Here is a 23,192-nt window from a genome sequence, read left to right as displayed (position 1 = left end):
TTTAAAGCTTCAGCGTCTGGGCGTGAAATGATTTTTGGACCCCTTTCTTTGTTTTGGAGCCTCCTATTTATAGACTTTCCAAGCCTTGACTATGGATAGATTTGGCCTTGATTGTGGGCTTGATTAATTGATGAAAGAATCAGGACTCGATTTGTGGGCTGGTTCGTGATTTATCTCCGTCAATTAATATTCGATTTAATTAAATTAAAATCAAATAATTTCTTTCTGCCAAGTAGTGATAGCTTTCTTGATGACTAATTCGATTTTGATGGGTCACATTCATGTGTACAATTTGGAAGACACCTGGCGCATGCCACGTATGCGCTGACATGTCGAAACTTTAATGTATTGGTAAACATTTATTTGACCGAAATTTCGATGTCTACATCCCCCACTTTACCCACTTTTTCTTTCCTTTCTTTTCTTTTAGGAAATAATTTCTACACTTTTTCTTACTTTCTATACACATGTTTAATTATTTCTGTTGATTCTCCCGTATTATATTATATGATTCAAATGTAATCATTCTTTAGATCCCTTTGTTTTGGCCTGCCAAGAATTGCTTTTAAGATCTTAGCAATGCGAACTTCAACATATCTACAAAGAGTACTTTGTGGCGGATAATTTAACGACCTATAACGTTGATCTAGATTTAGGTAATTTTTATCCTGATACTCCTTGTTCAATTAATTTTATTCATGAGGATCAACTTAGGATGTCTCAATCTAAATTTATTATTGAGTAGGTTTGTTTGGATTTTTGCTTTTAACCCTGTTTTTAAAACCCCCAAAAAAAAAAAAAATTCCCAAGAGAGCACGTAAAGGGAAAAAGGCTTGACCAATCGTAATTTTGTCTATTTACGCTGATTATAGCCCATCTCGTAGCTGAGAGTTCATGACTATTTGCTCAACTAATAATGGCTGTCGTCTACGACTGTTGATTGATGTCGTAGATGTTACTGTGGACAAGCAAGCAAGTTAACCTGATGACAAGCCACTTGGTACTACGCAAAACTCATCAATTTGGTCCCAAAAGTTCCAAATGAAAGTCGGGTGTTACTTCAATTTACAAGTGTTTTAGTTATTATATTTGATTTATGCAATTGTTTAGATCTTTATTTTCAATCTCAGCCATTCATTCTTATATCATTCAATGGTAAATAGTTATCGAAGATATTTCCATCAATGTCGTCCTCATCCCTTGATAAATTGTTACTACACATCAATTTGGTCCCTAATATCAAACTTTACACAGAATTTAGTTGAAATAAATGGCGTTACACGCACATAACTAGCTTTCAAAGCAAAATATGTTCGACCGACATTAATCACGTGCCACACGTACAACCAATTTTGACAGAATTGAACATGATGTGTAGTATCAAAGGATAGGAATGACACTGGGAAATTTGCATGATAATGTTTTGTTTAACCTGTGAAACCTGATTTATGCAACAGTCCAATCCCACCCGCCATACAATGGATAATGACCCCATATAATCTTTTAAACAGACAATAAAGGTTTAACCTTGAATCAAAGAGTAAAAACGAAAGGTTTAACGTTGAGACGTGTCAACAAAAAAAAGTCAGCTTCGAAGTTTCTACACGGACCACATAGCAATGGATATTTCACAATGGATCCTATTTTCAGCTTTCTTGGCAACTCAATAAAAACTATGACAAACTAGTGTGAGGTGTAGTGACTCATATTTTCATGAAAAACTCTTCTCAGTAAGATGACAGTCAAATATATCTTGAAAGAGATGTACCAAATGCAGAGTTCCAAAATGCCATTTTCGAGGCTACTGAGTGGTCATATCTGGTAGGTGCTGCCCAGCTTAGCACCATGCTCCTTAATTATCTGAGCCGAGCGCAGGATAATCTCTTCTTCAGTAGAGTATAGCTCTCCTTTGCTCTATAATCACAAAACAAACATTGAAGCATATGCTGAACCAATCAGTGTAATAAGAATATTGAAGGGAACAGGGCTTACCATATGTTTGAGGTTACATCCGAGAGTCAATTCAGCAAATGAACTTTCTAAACGAGACATGAAACAGTAAGGGGCCTCCCTTCCCAAGAACACCTTCGAGTGTGACCTTAGCATGCTCTTTATATCAGTTGATATCTGGGGAATCTTATCCAAATCATTAATTTGCAGGGGAATTTTGGTGACAATGGCACGCCATTGCGCACGTGACTTGTTCACAATTACCTACAAAATGTACATGAAACTATCTGAGATACTGTCGAAAGAAAACAGTCTAAATGGGTTGATCAAGCCGATATTTTAAGGTTAATCCATACCCCGGCTATACTTGTACGATGAACTTTGGTCATTTCAACCTTAAATGATTGATGGTTTTCAGCATAATAGGTGCCCATCTCTAAGTGTTATACCAAAAATAGAAAAGCACCAACCTGACTAGAAAAGAGTGAATTAGGAACTAGGACAGGGAACTTCTCGGCATTCAGTAAACAAGTAGTAGTAAGTCCCATTTCCACCACTTGACCTTCAATAGATCCAGCCTGCAATAAGTACACTTTTAACACCGTGAAGAAACAAAGTACCAAAAGGAGGAAGCAGATACTACATTAAATATCACACAAAATACCAGAAATCATTGAGTCGGAACAAGTACTAGACGGTAAATGTCTACCCAATGAACGACAGATCCCTTTACTTATATGAATAAATCTATGATTATGTTTGGCTAATAATTTATACACTTGCAAAGAGAGTTAGAACGAAACAAGCATAAAACTAGTTAAATTGCATATGAGGATTATTAAATCTTCATTTCCTAAATGGCTAACCATTCAGAAACAAGTGTTGTTCTATTCAATGTTGGGTTGAGATCACTGTACAATGTAGCCACCCAGGGGCCGACTAAAAGATGCTCGATACTTGTAATGATTGCACAATTCTGCAACAGTCAACAAATAAAGAAAATTGAACCATGTAAATCTTGGTCATGCTGACAGGTAATTCGTACAACCTGAATATTTCCTTAATCTCCTTATGGTGCTCAAACTTGGAGAAACGATGACACTCAAGGCACAGTTCTCTAACTAGATTACAGGAAATCGGTGCTTAAGAAAAAAAAAAATTAAAAAAACTTTGCCTATGAAAATGACAAATGAAATCGAGTAGCTGAAATGCACCAAGAAACACATAGAAACATACTTTTATGGTATCTCCAAGTGAAAACGGCTTTGAAAACTGCATAGACAACCCACTCAGAACATTTCCAAGGATGTCTCTGGCAGCAAATGCAGTAGCAACTCCTGCATTAAGTGCAGCAGGGAAAAATTCAGGTATTTATAATATTAATGGCAATAATTGAATAACAGTTCAATCCCAAAATAAGCATCCATATATGTAGCTGTCATAAAATCAAGAGATGCAACCTTCAGGTCCAAACTAAAACCAATAACTATCTATACATATTATAACAACATAAGTATTACAAAGAAAGCAAATTTAAAATCTTACTGGCAAACTTTTGTAACTTTCATGAATGAAATAGAGATGAAAAGAATATGTAATCAGAAGCAAATCCTCACCTCCTATGCCACCAACTGTCAAAATTGATTGCACAGCCACCCCACATGCCTCAGCTAAAGCCATTATCCCAATCACAAAAAGACCAACGGATGAAATGTTGTCCATAGCTAGCAACTTGTCCCGATCAAGACCAGGCAAAGTTTGAGTTGTTAATGCACGAGTGAACACATTTGTCTTCCATCGATGTAGAAACCACACAAATGAAAGGATAACTGCACCTCTCCATGCTGGTGCAAGATACTGCGCAGCTATAGTGGTTGGTGCTACCATCATGCCACTGCAAATCAAAGTCATTTTAATCATTTAACAATGTAGAAAACGAAACTGCATAAATGTGAATAGAAAAATGATTATGAAGCATATACTGGAAGTTGGAACCACTAACATTTGAGAAAATGCCATGAACGTAACTAGATATCGCACTGGGTCCTCCAAAGCACCCCAAAAACTTTTCTCATATGGAACTTGCTGTTCAGATGGACTTGCAGATAGCAAAGCAGCACGCCCTTGATTTCCGTAATTGTGAAATCCCCTGAAAAGCCTCGGCATCAGAAACCAAGCAAATATAGTACCTGCCAAAGTACAACCAACAGGAACAACCACATTTCTAAGATGTGGATTTGAATCCAGCAACTGCTGAATATAAGGAGACAGTTCAGTGGAGGTTTCTTTAGCCTTCTGTCCAGTAAAAGTTGCCACATCCAATGCACTCTGCCATGCATCCTTAAACTTGCCAACCCAGTCACTTCCAACAATGCCACTATTACCAACATCCACTTCACTTCCACCAGAAGCAGCCGGAACTCCGAGTCCTGGTTCCCCAGTTTTATCAGCATTGCTACCGAAAAATGATGAGTATGAACGGCTACTAAAAATTGGGTTTATCAAAACCAGTGGAGTAGCACCCCTAATCTGTGTACTCGACAATGTAGATGAAAATGCTGAAATGCGTTTCGTACTGTAAGATTGGATATTGACAAATGATTCAGAACCCAATGCTCTAGAATGAGCCTTTGCAAAGGTGTTATGAGATTGTGTTTCCTTCGAATGGTAACTCCGATTTACAAAAGCATAGGCTGGTCTTATATAACCCGGATCAGTGTAGTTCACAATTTTCCAATAAGAAGTATACGACTGAAACGACTGCGAGTTCAGAGAGCAAGGGGTAGAATTGCGAAGTGATTTCAACATGGAAAGCCTAACTCCAGCCATTACCGAAAACTTAGTATAGCGGAATATGCTACAATAATAAGGGCATTGTTCGATCTCTACAAGCTTAAGAGGACCTGATTGAATCCAATAAAACTCTCATGGCATCTTAATCTGCAAATTTGGGTTGAAAATTAGAGAAAGTAAATCACTAATAGTGATTATAGAAACAAAATGCAAAAACCCAGTCAAAATCTAATGAAATTCAGGTAATAACGCATGGATTCAAGCTTAATAATGCTGACTACACATTTGTACATTAATCCTAGACCCCTGTTTGGATGCTGAGAAAGTCAAGATAAACCAAAAACAAGACAAAACCCATGAATCAATGAACTCTTTCTTTCAATTTGGTCTCCAAAGATCAGAAATTTTCTTAAATTCCTTCAAATAAAAAGCTAAAAAACTATTTTTGAACTTTGTAATGCTGGGTTTCTTTTAAGTCGTTTTCTGGGCAACCAAACAGAGAATTATAGTGGGGATTGGTGGTACCGACCTGCGAGGGTTGATTTTGGCGGTCTACATGGACATTCTGAGAGACCCAGAAGAGCGAGCGAGCGAGCGAGCGAGCTTCTTTACTTGCTTGGGAAATACGAAAAGCAGAGATAGCTTCGGACCTCCGCTGCGTATAAAAGAGAAGGCGGTGTAAAGAATGATGTGACGAGCAAGCGCTGCTACAGCTTCCGATTCTTTCCTTCTGGTCCGATGGTTTTGACTCACATGTTAGTATGATAATCTAACGGTGGAGAAAAATAGGCTGAATGAGTCGGATCTAATTGTAAATTTGCAACGAACCAATTTCTTCAATTATTTTATTTTTATTTTATTTTTAACAAGCAGTACTTTATATTATCACGCCTAAATTTTAACCACTGCAAGTCGTTTGTGAAATTACGGTACACTTTCAAGTCACGTTTACTTTGTGGTTTGAGGCACGAGGTTAGTCAAAACATATGTGATTCCTTGGCTGAAAGTTTTGGGATGATTTGTGCCTAGGACTGGCATTTGAGACCCGACTCGATCCGTTAATATTAGTATTTGGGTAGATGCTTAACGGGTCAGGTCGTTAATCAATAAACCCGTTAAATAATGGATCACTTTGGATCAACCTGTTAGCATCCGTTAGTTGAGGATGTTTAAGTTTCTTTTTCTTGTGATACCTACTGCTTTACTTGATCATATCTTCCTCATCCCAACTTTCGAGATTCTTTTTCTTGGTTCCAAAATGTTATAGTCTATTTCTTTTTTTATCATCGACAATCCCTTGAATCAAATGAGTCAGCAAATGCAGAAGGTTTTGAAGGGATGCTTGATTACGTTTGAGAGAAGGACATATCATCAAACATCCTAGAAGTACCTTCATTGGCTTGCCACCTTTGCAACGCTTGCGGAAGGCTTATGTGCAGGTCGATGCCAGACTTTGGGTCAACACTTGCGGAAGGCTCTCATGTGCAACAAAAACTAAACTAGATATCCAAGTCAGCACCCTTTTATACATCCTTATAGTTAATGTGTAATTGTATTGGAAAAAATAAAAATAAAAATTGTTAATGGGTGAAATGGGTGATTCGTTAGCTTAACGGGTTGGGTTCGGATGACCCGATAGCTTAACGGGTCGGGTTCAGATGATCTGTTAGCTTAACAGGTCGGATTGAACTCAACCCAAACTCAATAAACCCGACCTGTTTACAGGCCTATCTGTGCCATTGGATTGTTACCAGATGTGAGTTGAAATGCTTTTAGTCTTTCTCGGTCCCACTAAGGATTAGTCTTACTCTATTATACCCTTCAGAGTGCCACATAGTTCAATCTTTGACAAAAAAAACACTATCGTGACATATTAATGCTTGTTTTCATGAACACGAAATGATTGTTGCTGTCATCATAAATGTCAGTATTTTATAGCAATCGAACTCTCATATAATTTTGATTCATTATAATTTATTATTGTTGTTTGCCTTTGACCCAGATATGAAAAATAATTTATCCTAATATTATACCTAACCAACCTATGCTCTAGAGGTTTAAGAGCATCCATATTGGTGTCCTAAAAACAGTCATACCATTGTATTTCCTTAAATGTAAAGACTTGGTGCTTCCAATGGAGATGAGCTCTAGTCCCTTTAGTAGAGGGACTGTTCAAAGCCTTCACTATCTCCAAGTTGCTTTTCTTGGTTAAAGCCCTACACTACCTCCAAGTTGGATTAAAAAAAAAACAAACAAACTACGTGTATTCTTGGGTTACACCCTTAATCACAAAAGTTATAAGTGTCTTGATCTTACTACCAACAAGTTATATATCCATAGGCATGTTGTATTTGATGAATTCAGTTTCCCTTTTCATCAAATGCTTTCAAGTTCTTCCACTACCACCTATCCCATCACATTTTCTTCCATTCCATCTCATCTTACCTTTTTTCTATCAACTCTCGTACAACTTTCACTGACGAAATCATCATCAATCATCTCCTCCATCATCACCATCCTCTACTGCCACTACTAATGCAAACATCTATAATTCATCCATTTCCACCACAACCTTTACCACCTTTCATTCCTTCTACTAATGTCCATCCAATGCAAACCAGATCAAAATTTGGAATTTTTAAAAGCCTTCACTATTACTAACATCATATTTCATCTCATCTTGGTCTAAATTATGTACCATTTACCTATCTTCAAGTTTCCAAGCACTCTCATTAGCACCAAGCAAAGCAAGATGAATTCAATGCCCTGCTTAATAAAGGCACTTGGTACTTGTTTCCCTCTTCTCCTTCTTGGAACCTTGTAAGGTGCAAATGGTTTTCAGAATCAAGAGAAAGGCATATCGGTTTATAGATAGGTACAAGGAAAAGGTAGTTGCAAAAGGTTTTCTACCAACAAGAGGGATTTGACTACCACTGAAACCTTCAGTCTTGGGGCAAAACCTGTGACAATAAGGCCTTTTCTTATTTTGAGCTCAGTATGACTGGTTTCTCAACGAACTTGATGTCATCGATGCTTTCTTGCATGGTTCTTTTACAGAATCTGGCTTTATGCAACAATCTCCTAGCTTTGAGGATTCTACAAAACTAACTTATGTCTATTAATTGCACAATTCCTTATGTAGACTAAAACAAACTCCCAGAGCTTGGTATGAGAAGTTAGATAGTGCATGTTATCACTTGGTTTCATTGGCTCACAGTATGATCACTCTATCTTTGTCAAAAGGGATCCTACTTTGGTTTTCATTCTTGTTTATGTTGATGACATTTTTGTCACTGGTCTTTCATCTCAAGCTTGCAAGCAAGCTATACTCAACTTAATGCATTATTTCTTTCCAATGACCTAGGTTCATTGCATTATTTCCTTAGTTTTGAAGTGAAGAGATCTTCTAAAGGCAATTTTATCTCTTAAACCAAGTATATTCTAGATTTACTGAAAAAGGCAAGACATGGACCATGAAAACCGGGTGTCACTCCTCTTAGAATCTCCAAATTAGATCATGACTCTCCTCTTCTAGAAAATCCTGCAAAGTACAGATCCTTAGTGGGCGCCTTACAATATTTTACTTGGACTAGACCATATTTATCCTTTATTGTAAATATTGTCTGCTAATTTATTCATAGCCATGATTTTCTCACTTTCAAGTAGTTAAGCGAATATTAAGGTACCTCAAGGGCTCCATTGATCTTGGTCTTTGGTTTTTTAAATGCTCCATAACTCCCTACACCAATGGTTTTACAGATGTTGACCAGGGCAGGCTACTCTATAAATAGAAAATCAATTGGTGGTTTCTGCATATTTTTGAGAAATTCTATATCAGTTGGAGTGCTAAACAGCAACCAACAGTGGCCAGTTCCTCTACAAAAGTAGGGTACTCATTGGCAAACACTGGTGTAGAAATCACATGGATTTGTAAGCAACTGATTGATATTGGTCTTACACTTCCTTATTCTTCTACGTTGTGGTGTGATAACATCTCAGCCGTCTCTTTGGCTAAAAATCCTCTTTTTCATGCTCAAACAAGCATGTAGAAATTGGCTACCATTACTTTCGTGAAAAGGTTTTGGCACAAGAAGCCTTTGTTCACTTTGTCTGTTCACATGATCAAATTGCTGATTTATGTACCAAAGCTTTACCAAAGCTCAGGTTCAACAGTCTTTGAGACAAACTTTCCCTTCGAAAACCTTAGTTTGAGGGGGGTTATTAAGGTTAATATATGTTATGGGAGAAGAAATTGTTGCAGAATCTTGCCAAGTAAAAAGAAGAAAGGCTCCATGGCCATTGAGGTAGGAGCATGCAATGAAGATGAAGTGGTTCAAGTGCGGTAATGTATATATGATTCTAAGAGCCTTCCTAGCCATTCAGTCATTCACAATTTTGTTCATTTCAATTTATAAGTTGTGGATGGGGATAAATTTCAGGCATGTATTCCACACGGCAAATCCTGAGTTTGATTCATGATGCTAGTGAATCGCATAATGGTGGCCAAAGGAGGCTGAAATGCTTCTGTGAGTCTTCCCGACCCGCTAAAGGGTGGGATGTCAGGATGAAGACACCAGCTGGTCCCATTTTTTATTAAAAAAAAAAAAAAAAAAAAGAATTTATAAGTTATGGTTATGTTGTATGAGGATGGAAATTACGAAACTGTCTCAACTTTCATTAGAGCACTTCTAGTGTAGGAAGGCCCCCATGGCAATTGGCAATTGAATCCCCTCCATTGAATGTATTAATGAACAGTAATTACCTTTTGCATATTCATCCATAAACTGAATAGCCATGGCAATAGGCAATAAAATATTAGTATCTTGTATTTTATAAAATAATAAAAGAATAATTTTATTTGTAATTTCAGATAGGATTTTTAACCAATCTCGTTACCCATGTGCCATTTTGAGGCCCAAAACCAGTAGCCTAGCTGCTAGGTTCTTTCCCAGATCCGGCCCGTGGCCTACAACCATGATTGGGCTGCTGTTACAGCCAACCCGTGGCCCATTGAACCTCTTTAAGGCCTTGTCATGTACACAGCTTCTAGCCCACTACGTTGGGCTCCCTTTTTTTTCGAATCTAATGTTATTTTTTTTAGCATTTTACAGGTACCCTTATAAATGAACTAGATGTTCATAACTAAATCAAACCTGTAGTTTCGAATTTAGCGCCTTTGAAACCCAAATTTTCATTCAAAACTTACCACATGAAACCTGTAACTTTCATGCTTAAAATAAACTAATACATGTTTATAAAACCAGAATGTTCTACAATGTATGTCTATGGTTTTCCATATGACTAACCATGCTTTTGTTGTACCCTCTATTTTAGGACATGTCAAACTTGAACAAGCTCGATTTCACTGCTTTGGAAGTATATGGCAGAAACCACCCAAAGTAGGTTCAAGACGTGAAGCTTAATCTTACTGCAAAGAGCATTTGAGCCACCATCAAAGAACCTACCGACGACCTAGTCGACGAAGCTCAGAAAGCTATTGTTATCATCATCATCTGAACACACATCAATGATGCACTGCAAACCGAGTACCTCGTTGAGGAGGACTCTCGCACCTTTTGGGTTGCTCTTGTGATCGCTTCGATCACCAAAAAAAACATTTACTTGCTTGAAGCAAGACATGATTGGCAGCTTTTATGCTTCCAAGACTTTAAGTCTGTGAATGAATACAACTCTGAAGTTTGTAAAATCTGATCAATGCTTAAGTTATGTGAAAAAGACTTAACCAAAGAGGATCTCTTGGAGAATACCTATTCGACCTTCAATGCCACAAATATTGTCCTGCAATAACAATATAAGGGCACAAAAGTTCACCAATTTTCAGATTTGATCTCTGTTTTATTTCTCGCTGAAAAGACAAACTAGCTTTTGATGAAGAATCATCAAGCTCGACCTACTGGCTCGAACGTTCTGCCTGAAGCGCATGCGATGATTTCTAGCAGCCACAATCAACAAAAACCCTATTGTGGCCGCGGAAATGGGCGACAAGCCCTACCACAAGCCTAAGCTCAATAGAGCAGAAGCCCACCCAAAGAAGGATATTTGACCCAAAAGCGCCAACCCCTTGCCCCCTAAGGCCCAAAACTTCAAGAACAAGGGAAAAGCTATTGTTCAATCGGCTTCCACTAAACTGGACATGTGTTACCACTATGGATCAAAGGATCATTGGTTATGCGTATGCCGAGCTACACCCAAGGCTATTGCCAAGTATCATTCCCGTCATGAGACTAACTTTGTGCATGTGGAACATCCCAAAGATATTACTACAACTATGGAGGTTTCAGATTTTCAGGAGGCATCCACTTCCATGGAAGAATAAAGTTTTATTTTTCTAAGACATGTTAGGATGTTTTACACCCTTAGTGGTCGAACCCACTAGGTGTGACCGAAACCCCCCCTAATTTTCTAGGTTTATGATTTAATTTTTGGACAATTTTTCTTTCTTTGGAATTATTTGTTTGGTTTTGGTTTGTTTTGAATTATGGATAATTATTTTATGGATATTATTTCTAGATTAATTAATTGAATGAATGAAATTATATTTATGCATGTGACTAATTCAATTAATTTATTTCTAGGTATGACCAATGAGGAAGTTAGTTGTTTGGCTAATAGTGCTACCACGCACACCACCTTGTAATTTCGGGTAGGATTTCGAACATCTTCTTCTTCTCCCTCCCTTTTCTAACCTTCCTCTCTCTCCGCCTCTGTACACCCTCTCCGCACACCATCTCCACTTTCTCTCTCTAACCCTCATCTTTCTCATCCTCTGCACATCCTCTCTACCATGGGAGATGAGCAAATCCATACCCACCTTTTCCCCTGCACCCTTTCCCTCCTTTCTCTTTTCTGCAACCCGCACCCATTCCTTCCCTTCTCTCTTCTGCACCCGTACTACCCTCTTTTCTTTCCTCTATAACTCATACCCACACCCCATTCTCTTATTTGCAACCCGTACCCACGCTCCCAGTTGCAAGGCCTCAGCAACATTGTCCATATACAATGTTCTACCTTTATCCACTTCCCCGTTGCTGGGCAGCCATTTCGATACCTGTAAAAAGGGTACGATTGAACCGGCTTCAAATGGATAAATCCCCATGGTGGCCGGACTCGAAGAGACGCCGGTGGCGATAGCTGTTGACTTCTGAAGCCAGATGAACACCAGCACGATCATACTCTTATGCTTTCACCTAGAATCTTCTCGGCGAGGGTTGAGCACAGCGACTGCAAGGGCCAAACGACGGCTGACGAAGGCTTCAAGCTGGAGAATTGCGTCTAGTATTTGCGGACGGGGACATAGGGGTCGATATTGGGCTTCTGGTTAGATCTGAATACCCAAGACCTGACCCAGCATTTGTAAAATCCTAAGCAATTCCCCACGTGGAGGTTTGATTAGGTTGGTGAGGTAGTGGTGTAGTGTGCTCTCGGAGAATGATGAGATGGATCTCGAAAACCCTAGTAAGCGATGGATGCCATTGCGAAGGTTGATGATGGTGAATCGGCGACGGTAAGGTTGAATTGAAAGGTGGGGTTACATAACTGGAAGTGATTTGGGGAAAAATTAGGGATTGGGAAAAAGGTATGTGAAGAAAGCTTGGATGTGGTTTACCGGAGAGAGAGAGTGAGAGCTCGCGAGTACAGATTTGCACATATGGGTGGAGGCTGAGAAGGGAGGGACGGTCGAGGGTTGAGGAAGAACATTTTTTTTTTGTTGTTGTAATTTTGTAATTTTTTATTTTTATTTTTATTTTTTAATATCCACGTGGGACCCTTATTGACACGTGGCGCCTATTCATTGTCCACGTGGGCACCGTGTCATCAGTTAACGGAAGACTTAACAATTTGACTAACAGATGTATGAGACTGTCCCAAAATTTACACTTTAGGTATGACTCTGGGACAAAAAAACTTGATGTACTAAATGTTGAAAACCACAAAACATGAGGGTAGTAAACTGATATTTACCCGAAAAACTAATTAATAAATAAATAAAAACTAAAAACCCAGGCATGGAGAGAGCTAGGGGTGGGTTCAAAAAACCAAAAGCCGAAAAAAAGGGGACCAAAAATCGAACCGAGACTGAAAAAAACAAAAGTGAAACTGTAAAATCGGATTAAACCGAATCTAGTTCAATTCGGTTTGGTTTCTGGGGTTCGAAAACCGGGCCGAACCGAAGTATTGGCAAAACGACGTCATTTTATATTTAAGTATAAATCAATATTTTTTTTCCTTGAACGGCGTCGTTCAGTCATGTTTGTAGTGACTTTTTCAGTCTGAAACCCTAAACAGATCGATCCATTCCCTTTCCCTTATCCCTCTCCTCTGTACTCTCACTTTGGACCATCTCCTTCTTAGCTCAGCCGTTCTTCAACTTCATCTTCTTCCTTCCCAGCGACCTGCGACCTGTCTCAAATTCTCACATCTTGCCGTCGCTATCTCACTCTCAATCTTTCACCCCCGTGACCCGCGACCCACGACTTCCTCTCGCCCTTTTTAGTCTCGAGTCCCAACCCACAAATTCCCTCCTTTGCAAGGTTAGTCTCTCACTCCCATGATGAGTTACGTTTTGCAGAAATTTTTGTTTTCAATTTCATTGGTTCTAATATGTAGCTTTTCAATTTCATGGGCTTTGCAATTTGTTTTGGGTATGCTGGATTTGGTTGGGTAATTTCATTTCTGAACACTATTAGACTATTAGTTGAGGTTTGATTAATTTATGAGAAATTTTGGTTCTGCAATTTGTTTTGGGTATGCTGGATTTGGTTCTGCAGCTTTCACTCTAGGGTTTTCTCGGTATAGTGTGAGCCTTTCTGAGTCCATGAAGAGAGTGGGGAGTGTCGATGTGGGTTATTGGAGAAATTGGGGTTGTTGGGTAAATTAGGGTTATTGAATTGGGAAAATTGGGTGTCGACCCACGGCAGAAGGGGGAGGAGAATTGCTGGTTGCATCGTTAAAGATAATAAACTAATTGAAGTGGGAGGAGGATTGCATCTTTGGTTGTTATTCTAATTAATTTGAAGATTGCTTTGGATATTGAGTTTTATTGATTTCCTTGGATATTGAATTTCATCCAAAGTGGCGGGGTCTCATAACGTATTCTGTTTGTCTGAAAATTTAAGTGGATTTGATATTAATTATAATAACAATCTTCCTTAAAGATAATAAACTAAATGAAAAGCTTCAAGCTTCCATACTAGTTAAACTGATTGGATTAGTGCTTTATGAAATTGCAGATTACATTCCAATTCCATGCTTTATTAATTAGTATTTAGGTGTTTTGTCAGTGGTGAGTTGTATGTTTCTTAAGATACTATGCTGCATGCTACTATTATGTGCATCCCTAGCTTTTATGTTTTATATGCTGCATTGTTACAGAAAAACGAATTCCAATTGTTGAATTTTAGGATTATAGTGATAGAGTTTGCTTTTACATAGAAGGATTATAGTCATAGACCTTGCTTATTATGTGCATCCTACCTTTACTTATTATATGTTTTGTATCTTAATTAGATGAAGTCAAGTGCATCAAAGGTCTCAAGCCCAAGCTTAAATTCAATGAGATCATCAAATAGCTCCTGTGAAAAAAATAAACTCATCTACTTCTACTCTATCGCAAGTAAGTTGTCATCTCTATACTTTCTCTATGGTTCTTAAGTCTCAATTTATTTAACAATTAATTGTAATGATTCTTTCTCTTATTTTTGAAGGACATTGTTGGTGAATCAATTCCACCTCAACTCCTCATTGTGGCAACTCAACAAACTCCTATGTTATGATTGTATTGGAAATGTTAAAATTTCATGTTTCAAAATTTTTCATTTTTTTGGAGGGGAAAAAAAAAAACCGAACCGAGAAAAAACCGAAAAAAAATTGAACCGAACCGAAATTTCGGTTTTGACAAAAAATCGAATCGTTTAGAACTTAACCTAGCCCTCGGCTTCTATGCTTGTCCGCCTCGCCATCGCAAACCCAGCAAAGAGCAAAGTAGAAAAATTCGAAAATCAAACTGAAGAAGAAGATGGCGACGATGTGTTGGTGAATAAAGAGACCGGCAAGATCGGTGGCTGGAGCCCACGCGTTTCTGCAATTGGGAGCAAAACGGCCGATGCTCTTATTGTTTAGTTTGCTTTCTTTTTTTTTTTTTTTTTTTTTTTTGCCCTTTTCCATATCTGATCAAATCATGATAGCAATGTTATGCAACTTTCAAGAGGGAGAAAAACACCTGGGAGAGAAATGGTAGGTTGACTTCTAAATCACCGGTCATCAGTGAAAAGTTCAACTACAAAAATTCTGGGTATCGGGAGTTTTGGGGTGGATGGTTTTCTTATTTCTTTGAATTTTTATAATCTCTACTGATTAATAAAACACTTATTATAAGTAAAAAATTTATGAAATTACTAGTTTAACTTTCTAATTAAAACAGAACATGAATAAGAAATATAGGGTATAAATGTAATTTCACACAATCAAATTTTACTTTTTTTTTTTTTTCAAATTTTTAAGGGAAAATTTGAAAGAGGTCCAATTTTATAGACTATCTTTTGAAATAGGTCCAATTTTTAGTGACTTTTGATTTTTGAAATAGATTCAATTTTTAGTTATTTTGGATCCATTTCAAAAAACCCCTTTTTTTAACTACTTGTAATCCTAACATATCTTTAATTAAAAAATAAAAAATAAAAAACTTTTCACTCTTACATTCTCTATCATTATCTTCCTCTCCCCTTCTATTTCAAAAGCAAAAATAAAAAATTTTCTCACACACTTTGTGCCTATATGCTAATTTATTTTATAAAAAGTAACAGTGTTTTGTGGGGTTAAATTGTAAAACACGTGTCACAAACTAAACAAAGAGACACCAAGGAGACATGGAATCCGGGACAGCAGATCCACAGCCCTCGAAACTCAAGTCTCGCTCTTCCTCTTCCACCATTTCTGAATTCTCCAGACTCCCTCCCATGGAGTTTCCGTACAGAAAGCTCCTTTTCTCTCTCTCGCTATTTTCTCTCTCTACCCTTTCCGCCCTGTCTCACTCCTACTTCGCTCCCATAGACATCTACCTCGTCGACTGCGGCTCCACCGCGGAATCCACCGTCGACAATCGCCGCTTCGTTCCCGACTCGTCCAACCCTGGTTCGTCCCTCTCCTCCTCAACTCGCTCCATCCCGCTCAGAAATGAAAACCCAGTTCCCAATTCGCCCCAAATCTACAGCACGGCCAGGGCTTTCCGGCGGCCGTCGAAATACGAGTTCCAGATCCGCGACCCAGGGACCCATTTGGTACGCCTCCATTTCCAGACCTTTAATTCTTTGAAATTGGATTGGAATGATGCTCAATTTCATGTTTTGGTCAATGGGTTTGTGGCTTTGACCGACTTTAGAGCTACAAAAATCCCCGTTGTTATGGAGTTCTTGATCTGGGTCGATTCGAAAAAGCTTGTAATCGAATTTGTTCCTGCTAAAAAATCATACTTTGCGTTTGTGAATGCGATTGAGGTGATTTCTGCGCCGAAGGATCTCGTTGCTGATACAGCGAAGTTTGTGAGTGATGAGAAAGTTGAGGGTTTTAATGGGCTAATTAAGCAAGCGCTTCAGGTTGTGTATAGGGTTAATGTGGGAGGTTCTAAAGTCACCCCGTTTAATGATACCCTGTGGAGGACTTGGGTTACTGATGATGAGTATTTGGAATCGGATTCTGGGTCGAACAGGCTGTATTTTGGTGGCCGGATTAAGTATCAGGGTGGAGGGCCTAGCAGGGAAGTTGGTCCCGATAATGTGTATAATACGGCCCGGGTGATTCATAGTGCGAATGCTTTGATTCCGCATGTCAATATGACATGGGTTTTTGCAGCCGTTGGAGGATATAAGTATCTTGTTCGGTTGCATTTTTGTGACATTGCTAGTATTTCAATTGGATTGCTGTATTTCAATGTTTATGTGAATGGGAAATTAGCATATGAGAATTTGGATTTGTCTATGGCTGCGAATTACATGTTGGCTTCTCCGTTCTATGCGGATTTTGTGGTTGATGGAGAGGATTCAGGTGTTCTGTCAGTAAGTGTAGGACCTTCGAATATGAGTGTGCCTTATGCCATCGATGGGATTTTGAATGGCATTGAAATCATGAGGTTGAATAACTCAATGGGGAGTCTTGATGGTGAGCATTGTGCCGGGTGGGTTTTGAGGAACTGGCCAAGTGGAAATGTTGGTGCGGCGGTTCCTTTGGTTGCTGCCGCCTGTTTACTGCTGAGTATATCACTGGTCATACGAAGGAGGATGAGTGGGAAGGAATTCGTGGGATGGTCGAAACTTCCCACAGATGTTGCAGAAGTTAATCTCAAGCATGGAGTCACACAGCTTTCGGTTAAGTAAAACAGCAGTACAGGATCGATAACTACCAGCTGATGTTTTGTAGGTTTTGAGTTTGAAAATGAATGTTGTATTGTTATTCTATAGGTGATAGGTTGTATATGTAATGTAAAACTTTCACGTTTGCCAATCTAACGAGTAATGAACTCTTGTCAGATATTCTAACACGATTCGACTAAATCAATGGTTCCCGTTCACAATCTAGCAGCAAAACATGTTAGGCCGTTTGGCAAGAGAACGTTTCCAGATAATACCGCAGTCTAAGTTGCATCGATTTCGTGCTACCTTACACACTGGAGGCCCAGCGATTGCTCAGCTGGGTAGCTTGTCACACTCTCAGTTCTCACTGCAACAGCTTTTTGCTGTTTATCCGACTCTTGTTTTGGTTTATAATTTTTTATGTACTGGATATTTTTGGTTTAATTGTTGATAAGGTATTTATTACTTTATCATGTTAATATGCATGTCTCAGTTTTGTATCTTTTGGATAATTTGTTAAAAGTAATAGTCCTACTTGTTAGTAATTTATGCAAATAATAAGGAATTTGTTTAGGTTATATCTGATAGGGCAAACCACAAAGCAGCACAAAAATTTCAAATGATTTTCTTTATTAACATTAGGATTTGTCAATTGTAACATATGAAAATAAGGATCTTTCTGGCAGACACTAGACACTAGACGCATAGAAGTACACAAATTTTTGGGATTTTTGGAGTTGATTTGCTATTTTAATTAAATCTAACAAAAAGAGAACAACGACAATGATAAAATAACGAAAACAAATTTTAGTTCACAAATTAAGAAAACGAATTAGGGAAAATGCAATCCACCGCCAAATAATCATGCAAACATGTTATGTTTCATTCAAATTCCCATTATTTCCAGATGAAGATGCTCAAGTTGGCTGACTGTTAGAACTCAACTTATTACTCTCTTACGTGGTATGTTAAGAAAATGGTATTTTCGACTTAAGTTAGTTCCTAGCATGCAATCTAGAATGACATGTTCTAGATTTAACAAGTAGAAATCATTAAGAACAAAAAGAGTTTGAGTCATCACAAGGCATCGTAAGTACTGACGTTGTCTTACATATCTTAGAAATTAATCCACATGTGAAGTGACTGAGTATGTAGATTCAAATTATTATATTAATATTGAGGCTGGAACAAAAAATTGAAGATGCCGCCAACCAGCATGCACTTAGACTAAAGTTTCTGGACACCCAAGATACAAGACCAAACACCAAGCAAAGTGTTGAGAGAAAACAAATCTGCTTAAAAAAATGCAAAAATTGCCCATGTAACTCATATAAAACAGCCTTAGAATACTACCTAAAAAGAAATTATACAAAACGTGACGAAGGAAGAAAAAAACTAAACATAAAACCACTATTCTAAAAATCCCTGCCTAGGCTAGACGGTTGGTCATCATCCCGATTAGTCTCTAGGCGTTTGAAAATGAAGAAAGTGTGCTTAAACCCGCTTAGGCGTCTGCCTAGCCCAACTAAACCCACCTAGGCACCCACCTAGGTTACGACTCTTACTGAAATCCGCCCAGGCGCTATGCCCCAGCCTGCTGCCCGACTAGTGCCTAGTGTCTTTTAGAACCTTGCATAAAACTCAAACAAAGACATCATATAGAACTCCCTAACAGAAGTTTCCAGCCATCATTTTTTCTACAAGACTATCTAATTCCAGTGAGACCGGTAATTTGATTATTGTAATAAATAAAAATTTATATGAGTAGACCTTCGATGTCGCACCAGTGTGAATCAGTTGCCTATTGATCTTCACATGATCGGATCGACATTCATTACTCTGCAAACAGAAATGTTCAGGGAGAAAAACAACTGAGCGAGCACCAATTTGTTGTCAAGCAGGATACAGACTTACAGGTCCAACTATAACCTCATTTCTCTTCAAAAGTTGTGGTGGATGACATCATGACAGTCTCTGGTCAAATCTCCAAGAAGATCATGGTATTCAGTTAATGCGGGATGTGACTGAAAAGCATATATCAATAGAGGACAACATTAATCTAGAGACACACGGAGCAAGGAATGTAGACACTGGTTTTTTGGTCGGATGTGAACACTACTTTAAGCAATAAATACCTGCAGGGTGATGCTATATGCTTTCCACAACCGCATATCGTGCTGGAAAAGATCGAATTGAACCTGTGCAAAGTTAATTTGGCATCACTCGCGGTCAAAAGGCCATCCATAAAGCGTCTGGGCTCTTGTACAGAAATTTTCAACAAAAATATGCCTAGCTCAAATGTGGAAATGTGTGAATTTGTCAGTTAAGAGCATGATTTATGTTAGCTTAAGGTTAGGCGAAACCATGACATACACAAAAACATCATCCTGAGTCCTGACCTCGGCACCACTTGTCATTGCCATGGGCCAAAGCCTATACTACATCTTGCCCATACTAAGTGTTTCCTACATGCCAATGGAATTATAGACCTCAAACTCCAACCCAGGGATTGTACCCTTTAAATCACACACTTCTGGAGAAAGGACAACGTCAACTTGGGCTCCTCTTACCTATCAACTGGGTAATGCCCTGGTCACGACTTAAACCCTTTAAGACTGCACGAGTATTATGCTGCTAGAACAAGTTGTTATGATGAATTTTGTTCATGACTCGTACTAAAGGAACTCAAGCATAGGAACAAAAGTATGATGTCGAAGTGAATGAAATGAGCAAAGCAAATGACAATGATGCTGGTATGCTCCTCATATGGCATTGACTTGACAAATGAACCGTGTTGTACCTCAGATCGTCTTAAAAGAGTGGCCAGGACAGCAATCCACTCTTTGAAATTGACAGAGCACAGATATGCCAAAAGGAATTCTGCATCAAACCGGCTCTGGTATGTACCCATTTGGAGCTGGAAAAAGAGAACCATGTTCATTCAGTAAGGCAAAACGCAATAACTTCTGTAAGATGTGACAATGTGGCTTAATTTCTTAACAAAAATAAAAAGAAGAAAGAACACTTGAATAAAGGGATTTTCAGATTCTGATGCCTTTTGTCCTATTAATTCCAGCCCTGAAGCAAAATTCTCCAGCCAAGCACTTCCATTTCGCTCTCTTTGAAGATATTCCTGGCATAAATTGTTAGAACAACTTAGAATCACTTGATTACAAAAACTAAATCATCCTAACGAGTAATGATAACTGCAAGCTTATCTTACCACTAAATCAAACTGAGCGCCTTTCACAAATGCAACTAGCTTTGAGAGCTCTTTGCCTGACATCAAAAGGTTAGCATGGCTTTCTACGATATTCTTCGCGGAAGCAACACGTGCGTTCTGCTCCTTAAATGAGGTGCTGCTCGAAAGGAATGCCTGGTGAGTCTCCATTATATTGAAAAAACCAGGTCTGAGAGATACAAAACAGTACATAAGTGTGCACCAACCTCTTATCCAAGGACTGCTTTCTGAAGTTAGTACGGAAACCGAAATAGCCCAAAATTTTGGGAGATAGTCTGTCTGAATCTGTTGATGGCTGTTCATATTCCCTTCCAGATCTCAGCAAGAACCTCAACTAAGAGTCAAACAAAGTTAGTGTTATCCCCTTTGCAACCATCATCACTTGAACTAAAAGAAGCACAGGAACTTGTCCAGATAGATACCAGCTCCCCAGCGAGTTCATATAACGATTCATCAAGTGTTGCCTGCATAGGTTTGCCAACCCTCGTAAGGTACATCTACCATTGAAAAGAAAAGAAAAAAAAAAAATACATGGAGATACTCACTCAATAAATCCTTTTAAAACAAGAAGCTATTACCAGACAACTACCTGTAATAAACGCAAGGCACAATATTGACTGACTGCAGCACCTTCAACCTTTGCAATGACCTGGGCAATTCAAATAATATGAATTAATATACATAAGCATCACAGGTTGACCATCTTTTACTACATTTTCTCCCATACAGATTGGTTTTTCACATTTAGCAAGTGTTGCAGGAAGTATAGGCAGTGGGCACAGACTTTGTAACCAGAACACAGGTACACCGGATTTTTCAAGAGCTATAGTTCATATGTAATAACAGCGCAACATGTAAGTTTCAAGATTTTCTACTCTGGAACACAGACGTGAATGCAGATCTGATAAAGCATTGGTTGTTTCATTTAAACCGCATTTTCACTCATAACAAAAAACTGTGCAAGACTCATTATTATACTGTGGAAAATTCTAAGTAATTTTTCCAAGGAAAAACTTATGTCAAAAGGAAAGGAAAAGATAAGAAACTGAAGCAGAATAACAATCTATTCAATATCTTACAAGTATATAGCAGGCAGCAGTCCGGTACCATCTACGTTGGAAGCATTCCTCAAACAACCTGAAAATTGAAAGCAGATAACAACTTGATAATTTAAAATCTGACAGCAGCACACTAAACAAATGTAAAACATTAATCACAGCTCAATCAGCCAATCCTATATCTAGCGCATGATATTACGTAGCGAAAATTGGTAATTATGATGGTATAAACCTATCCAAAGAAAGTTCAAAGATCCTAAAGTCAAAATTTATTTGGTTCACAGAACAATAAGGTTAAAAGAAAATGAATAACAGAAAATATAATCAATTTCTAGGTTCTGTAATTTGTGGAAGTTTTCCTTTTCCTCCGAAGGAAAAAATAAAAAACTGCATCCATGGTCTCTGAAGTAGACAATTGATAAAGGACATTAAAAATATGAGATTGACTAATGAGGATTTTTTTTTCTTCTGTCTATTTATCACTGAAATTTCACATTCATGCATGACAATGATGCAAGTAAGACTTCTCTAGAGCATCAATATCCTTGTTACAGAAGTTACCTTTTATACACTGCAAATGTAAAGCAATGTTGTTTCAAATCAGAAGGCAAAAGAAAGAATAAAACAAGAGAAACGAAGAAAAAGTAGTCTGTTGATCTCCCAGCAGCAGACGGTAAATCCGCCCAATGTCGACCATCAATTTTTCTTGCAACACTGACAACCACATCAAAGTATTCTGGAAAATTTCTGAGCAAATCACAGGTCTTCTCTAAGAGAGTGGGATTCTTTCCGTAATTAGGAACAGGAGGTCTGAATCTTGTTTGCGTTTTTCCTGGAAAAAGGCATACACAATGACTAACATATAGACAGAACAGTTACATATAAAAGTAGAATTAACTAACGAAAATTTAAAGTGGAATGTGAACTTCAGAATATGATCATGGCGCAAAGAAATGATGATCGTATTGCAAAAGGAACGCAGAGTTTATCTTGACTAGGATATTAGAATAGTACATGACACCAGAGGAACACCCAAGTACCCCACTTCACCAAAACGCCTTAGATGTTAAATTCAAATTACTCATTCAGCTAGAACAATTCATTTCTAAATTATCAATCATCTCAGTTTACCAAGTTCAATGGGTTCACCTGCTACTAAATTCTCTCCAAAGCATACCGGTTCAAGAGGAGGAAAGCACCTAATATTGGCCATTCATTTAGTCATCAATGATAAACATACCACATAACCTGCTTTCTTCCTGGCCACTATCTTAACTAGAGTTGAGTGGGTTGCGTTGCACTATGAGAGCCACCAGTCCATTACAGGCCTTTCAGTGAGATGGTTCTCTTGGGAAACCAAGTAAAAGTAACTCCCAGTAATTTATGGTTCCAAGAAAGCTATTATAGAAAATGATTCCCCTTAATTAGTTATTCTGAAAGCAGAAGTGATGATCAAAGCAGTTATGATTTTGTTTTTCCTGATTAGGCATTCCTAGATATTTCTGCATCAAACACATAACAGATACTGATTTATTTCCTTCTCATTAGACGTTCCCGGATATATCTGCATTAAACACAGTAAAGAGAAGCCTCTCCAGACAATGTGATAAATGAGGCTTTTCTGCTGATAATAGCCAACCTTAAAAGCTTCCTGGCTTTTGTCCCTCTAGCAGACAGAAACAAAACCACCAGGAAGAATATTTCAAAATCAAGCACAGGACTATACGCATCACACTCATGCTTGTCAAAAGATTATTTTGTAGGTACTGACCATGTAGATTTCAT

The 23,192-nt window shown here is 38.2% G+C and overlaps 3 protein-coding genes across 4 annotated transcripts; 1 reads left to right on the top strand and 2 right to left on the bottom strand.

The window, feature by feature from the left end:
• Positions 1–1,541: 1,541 nt before the first annotated feature.
• On the bottom strand, positions 1,542–5,435 carry LOC103935095 (mechanosensitive ion channel protein 1, mitochondrial). Its single transcript, XM_009344848.3, has 7 exons — positions 5,273–5,435; positions 3,953–4,890; positions 3,567–3,844; positions 3,187–3,287; positions 2,421–2,528; positions 1,993–2,214; positions 1,542–1,914 (listed from the first exon to the last, which is right to left on the bottom strand). The coding sequence occupies exons 2-7, from the start codon at positions 4,777–4,779 to the stop codon at positions 1,813–1,815; spliced, it is 1,638 nt and encodes a 545-aa protein (XP_009343123.2). The 5' UTR covers positions 4,780–4,890; positions 5,273–5,435; the 3' UTR covers positions 1,542–1,812.
• Positions 5,436–15,590: 10,155 nt separating this feature from the next.
• LOC103935094 (probable receptor-like protein kinase At5g24010) lies at positions 15,591–17,288 on the top strand. The gene has a single exon (XM_009344847.3). It carries the CDS (start codon positions 15,630–15,632, stop codon positions 17,130–17,132), a length of 1,503 nt encoding a protein of 500 aa, XP_009343122.2. The 5' UTR covers positions 15,591–15,629; the 3' UTR covers positions 17,133–17,288.
• A 1,094-nt stretch (positions 17,289–18,382) lies between these two features.
• Positions 18,383–22,764, bottom strand: LOC103935093. 2 transcript variants are annotated; one of them, XM_048565742.1, is made up of 11 exons: positions 22,557–22,764; positions 21,969–22,239; positions 21,429–21,486; positions 20,939–20,998; positions 20,772–20,813; positions 20,556–20,683; positions 20,332–20,467; positions 19,909–20,241; positions 19,244–19,306; positions 19,023–19,132; positions 18,383–18,947 (listed from the first exon to the last, which is right to left on the bottom strand). In XM_048565742.1, exons 1-8 carry the CDS (start codon positions 22,618–22,620, stop codon positions 20,050–20,052), a joined length of 951 nt encoding a protein of 316 aa, XP_048421699.1. In that variant the 5' UTR covers positions 22,621–22,764; the 3' UTR covers positions 18,383–18,947; positions 19,023–19,132; positions 19,244–19,306; positions 19,909–20,049. The 2 variants fall into 2 exon arrangements, with proteins under 2 accessions (XP_048421699.1, XP_048421700.1); XM_048565743.1 differs by having other exon boundaries at positions 19,038–19,132.
• Positions 22,765–23,192: the final 428 nt, after the last annotated feature.

Source organism: the organism of the source record quoted next, unplaced genomic scaffold, assembly GCF_019419815.1.
Source record: "Pyrus x bretschneideri cultivar Hongxiangsu unplaced genomic scaffold, Pyrus_bretschneideri_v1 Contig4, whole genome shotgun sequence".
NCBI lineage: Eukaryota > Viridiplantae > Streptophyta > Magnoliopsida > Rosales > Rosaceae > Pyrus > Pyrus x bretschneideri.
The sequence above is the reverse complement of the archived record's forward strand: the minus strand, read 5'-3'. Positions and strand labels throughout refer to the sequence as shown.

What these genes read in the sequence shown, in the direction of transcription:
- LOC103935095 (XM_009344848.3), bottom strand. Translation starts at nt 4,779, where the DNA reads ATGGCTGGAGTTAGGCTTTCCATGTTGAAATCACTTCGCAATTCTACC. An exon ending in CACTTGGAGATACCATAAAA is followed by an intron (nt 2,529 to 3,186) that starts GTATGTTTCTAT and finishes TACTTATTGCAG; the next exon opens with GCTGGATCTATTGAAGGTCA. An exon ending in ATTCACTCTTTTCTAGTCAG is followed by an intron (nt 2,215 to 2,420) that starts GTTGGTGCTTTT and finishes TACATTTTGTAG; the next exon opens with GTAATTGTGAACAAGTCACG.
- LOC103935094 (XM_009344847.3), top strand. Translation starts at nt 15,630, where the DNA reads ATGGAATCCGGGACAGCAGATCCACAGCCCTCGAAACTCAAGTCTCGC.
- LOC103935093 (XM_048565742.1), bottom strand. Translation starts at nt 22,620, where the DNA reads ATGGCCAATATTAGGTGCTTTCCTCCTCTTGAACCGGTATGCTTTGGA. An exon ending in TGGAGAGAATTTAGTAGCAG is followed by an intron (nt 22,240 to 22,556) that starts GTGAACCCATTG and finishes GCCTTTTTCCAG; the next exon opens with GAAAAACGCAAACAAGATTC. An exon ending in GCGCTCAGTTTGATTTAGTG is followed by an intron (nt 20,242 to 20,331) that starts GTAAGATAAGCT and finishes AATTTATGCCAG; the next exon opens with GAATATCTTCAAAGAGAGCG.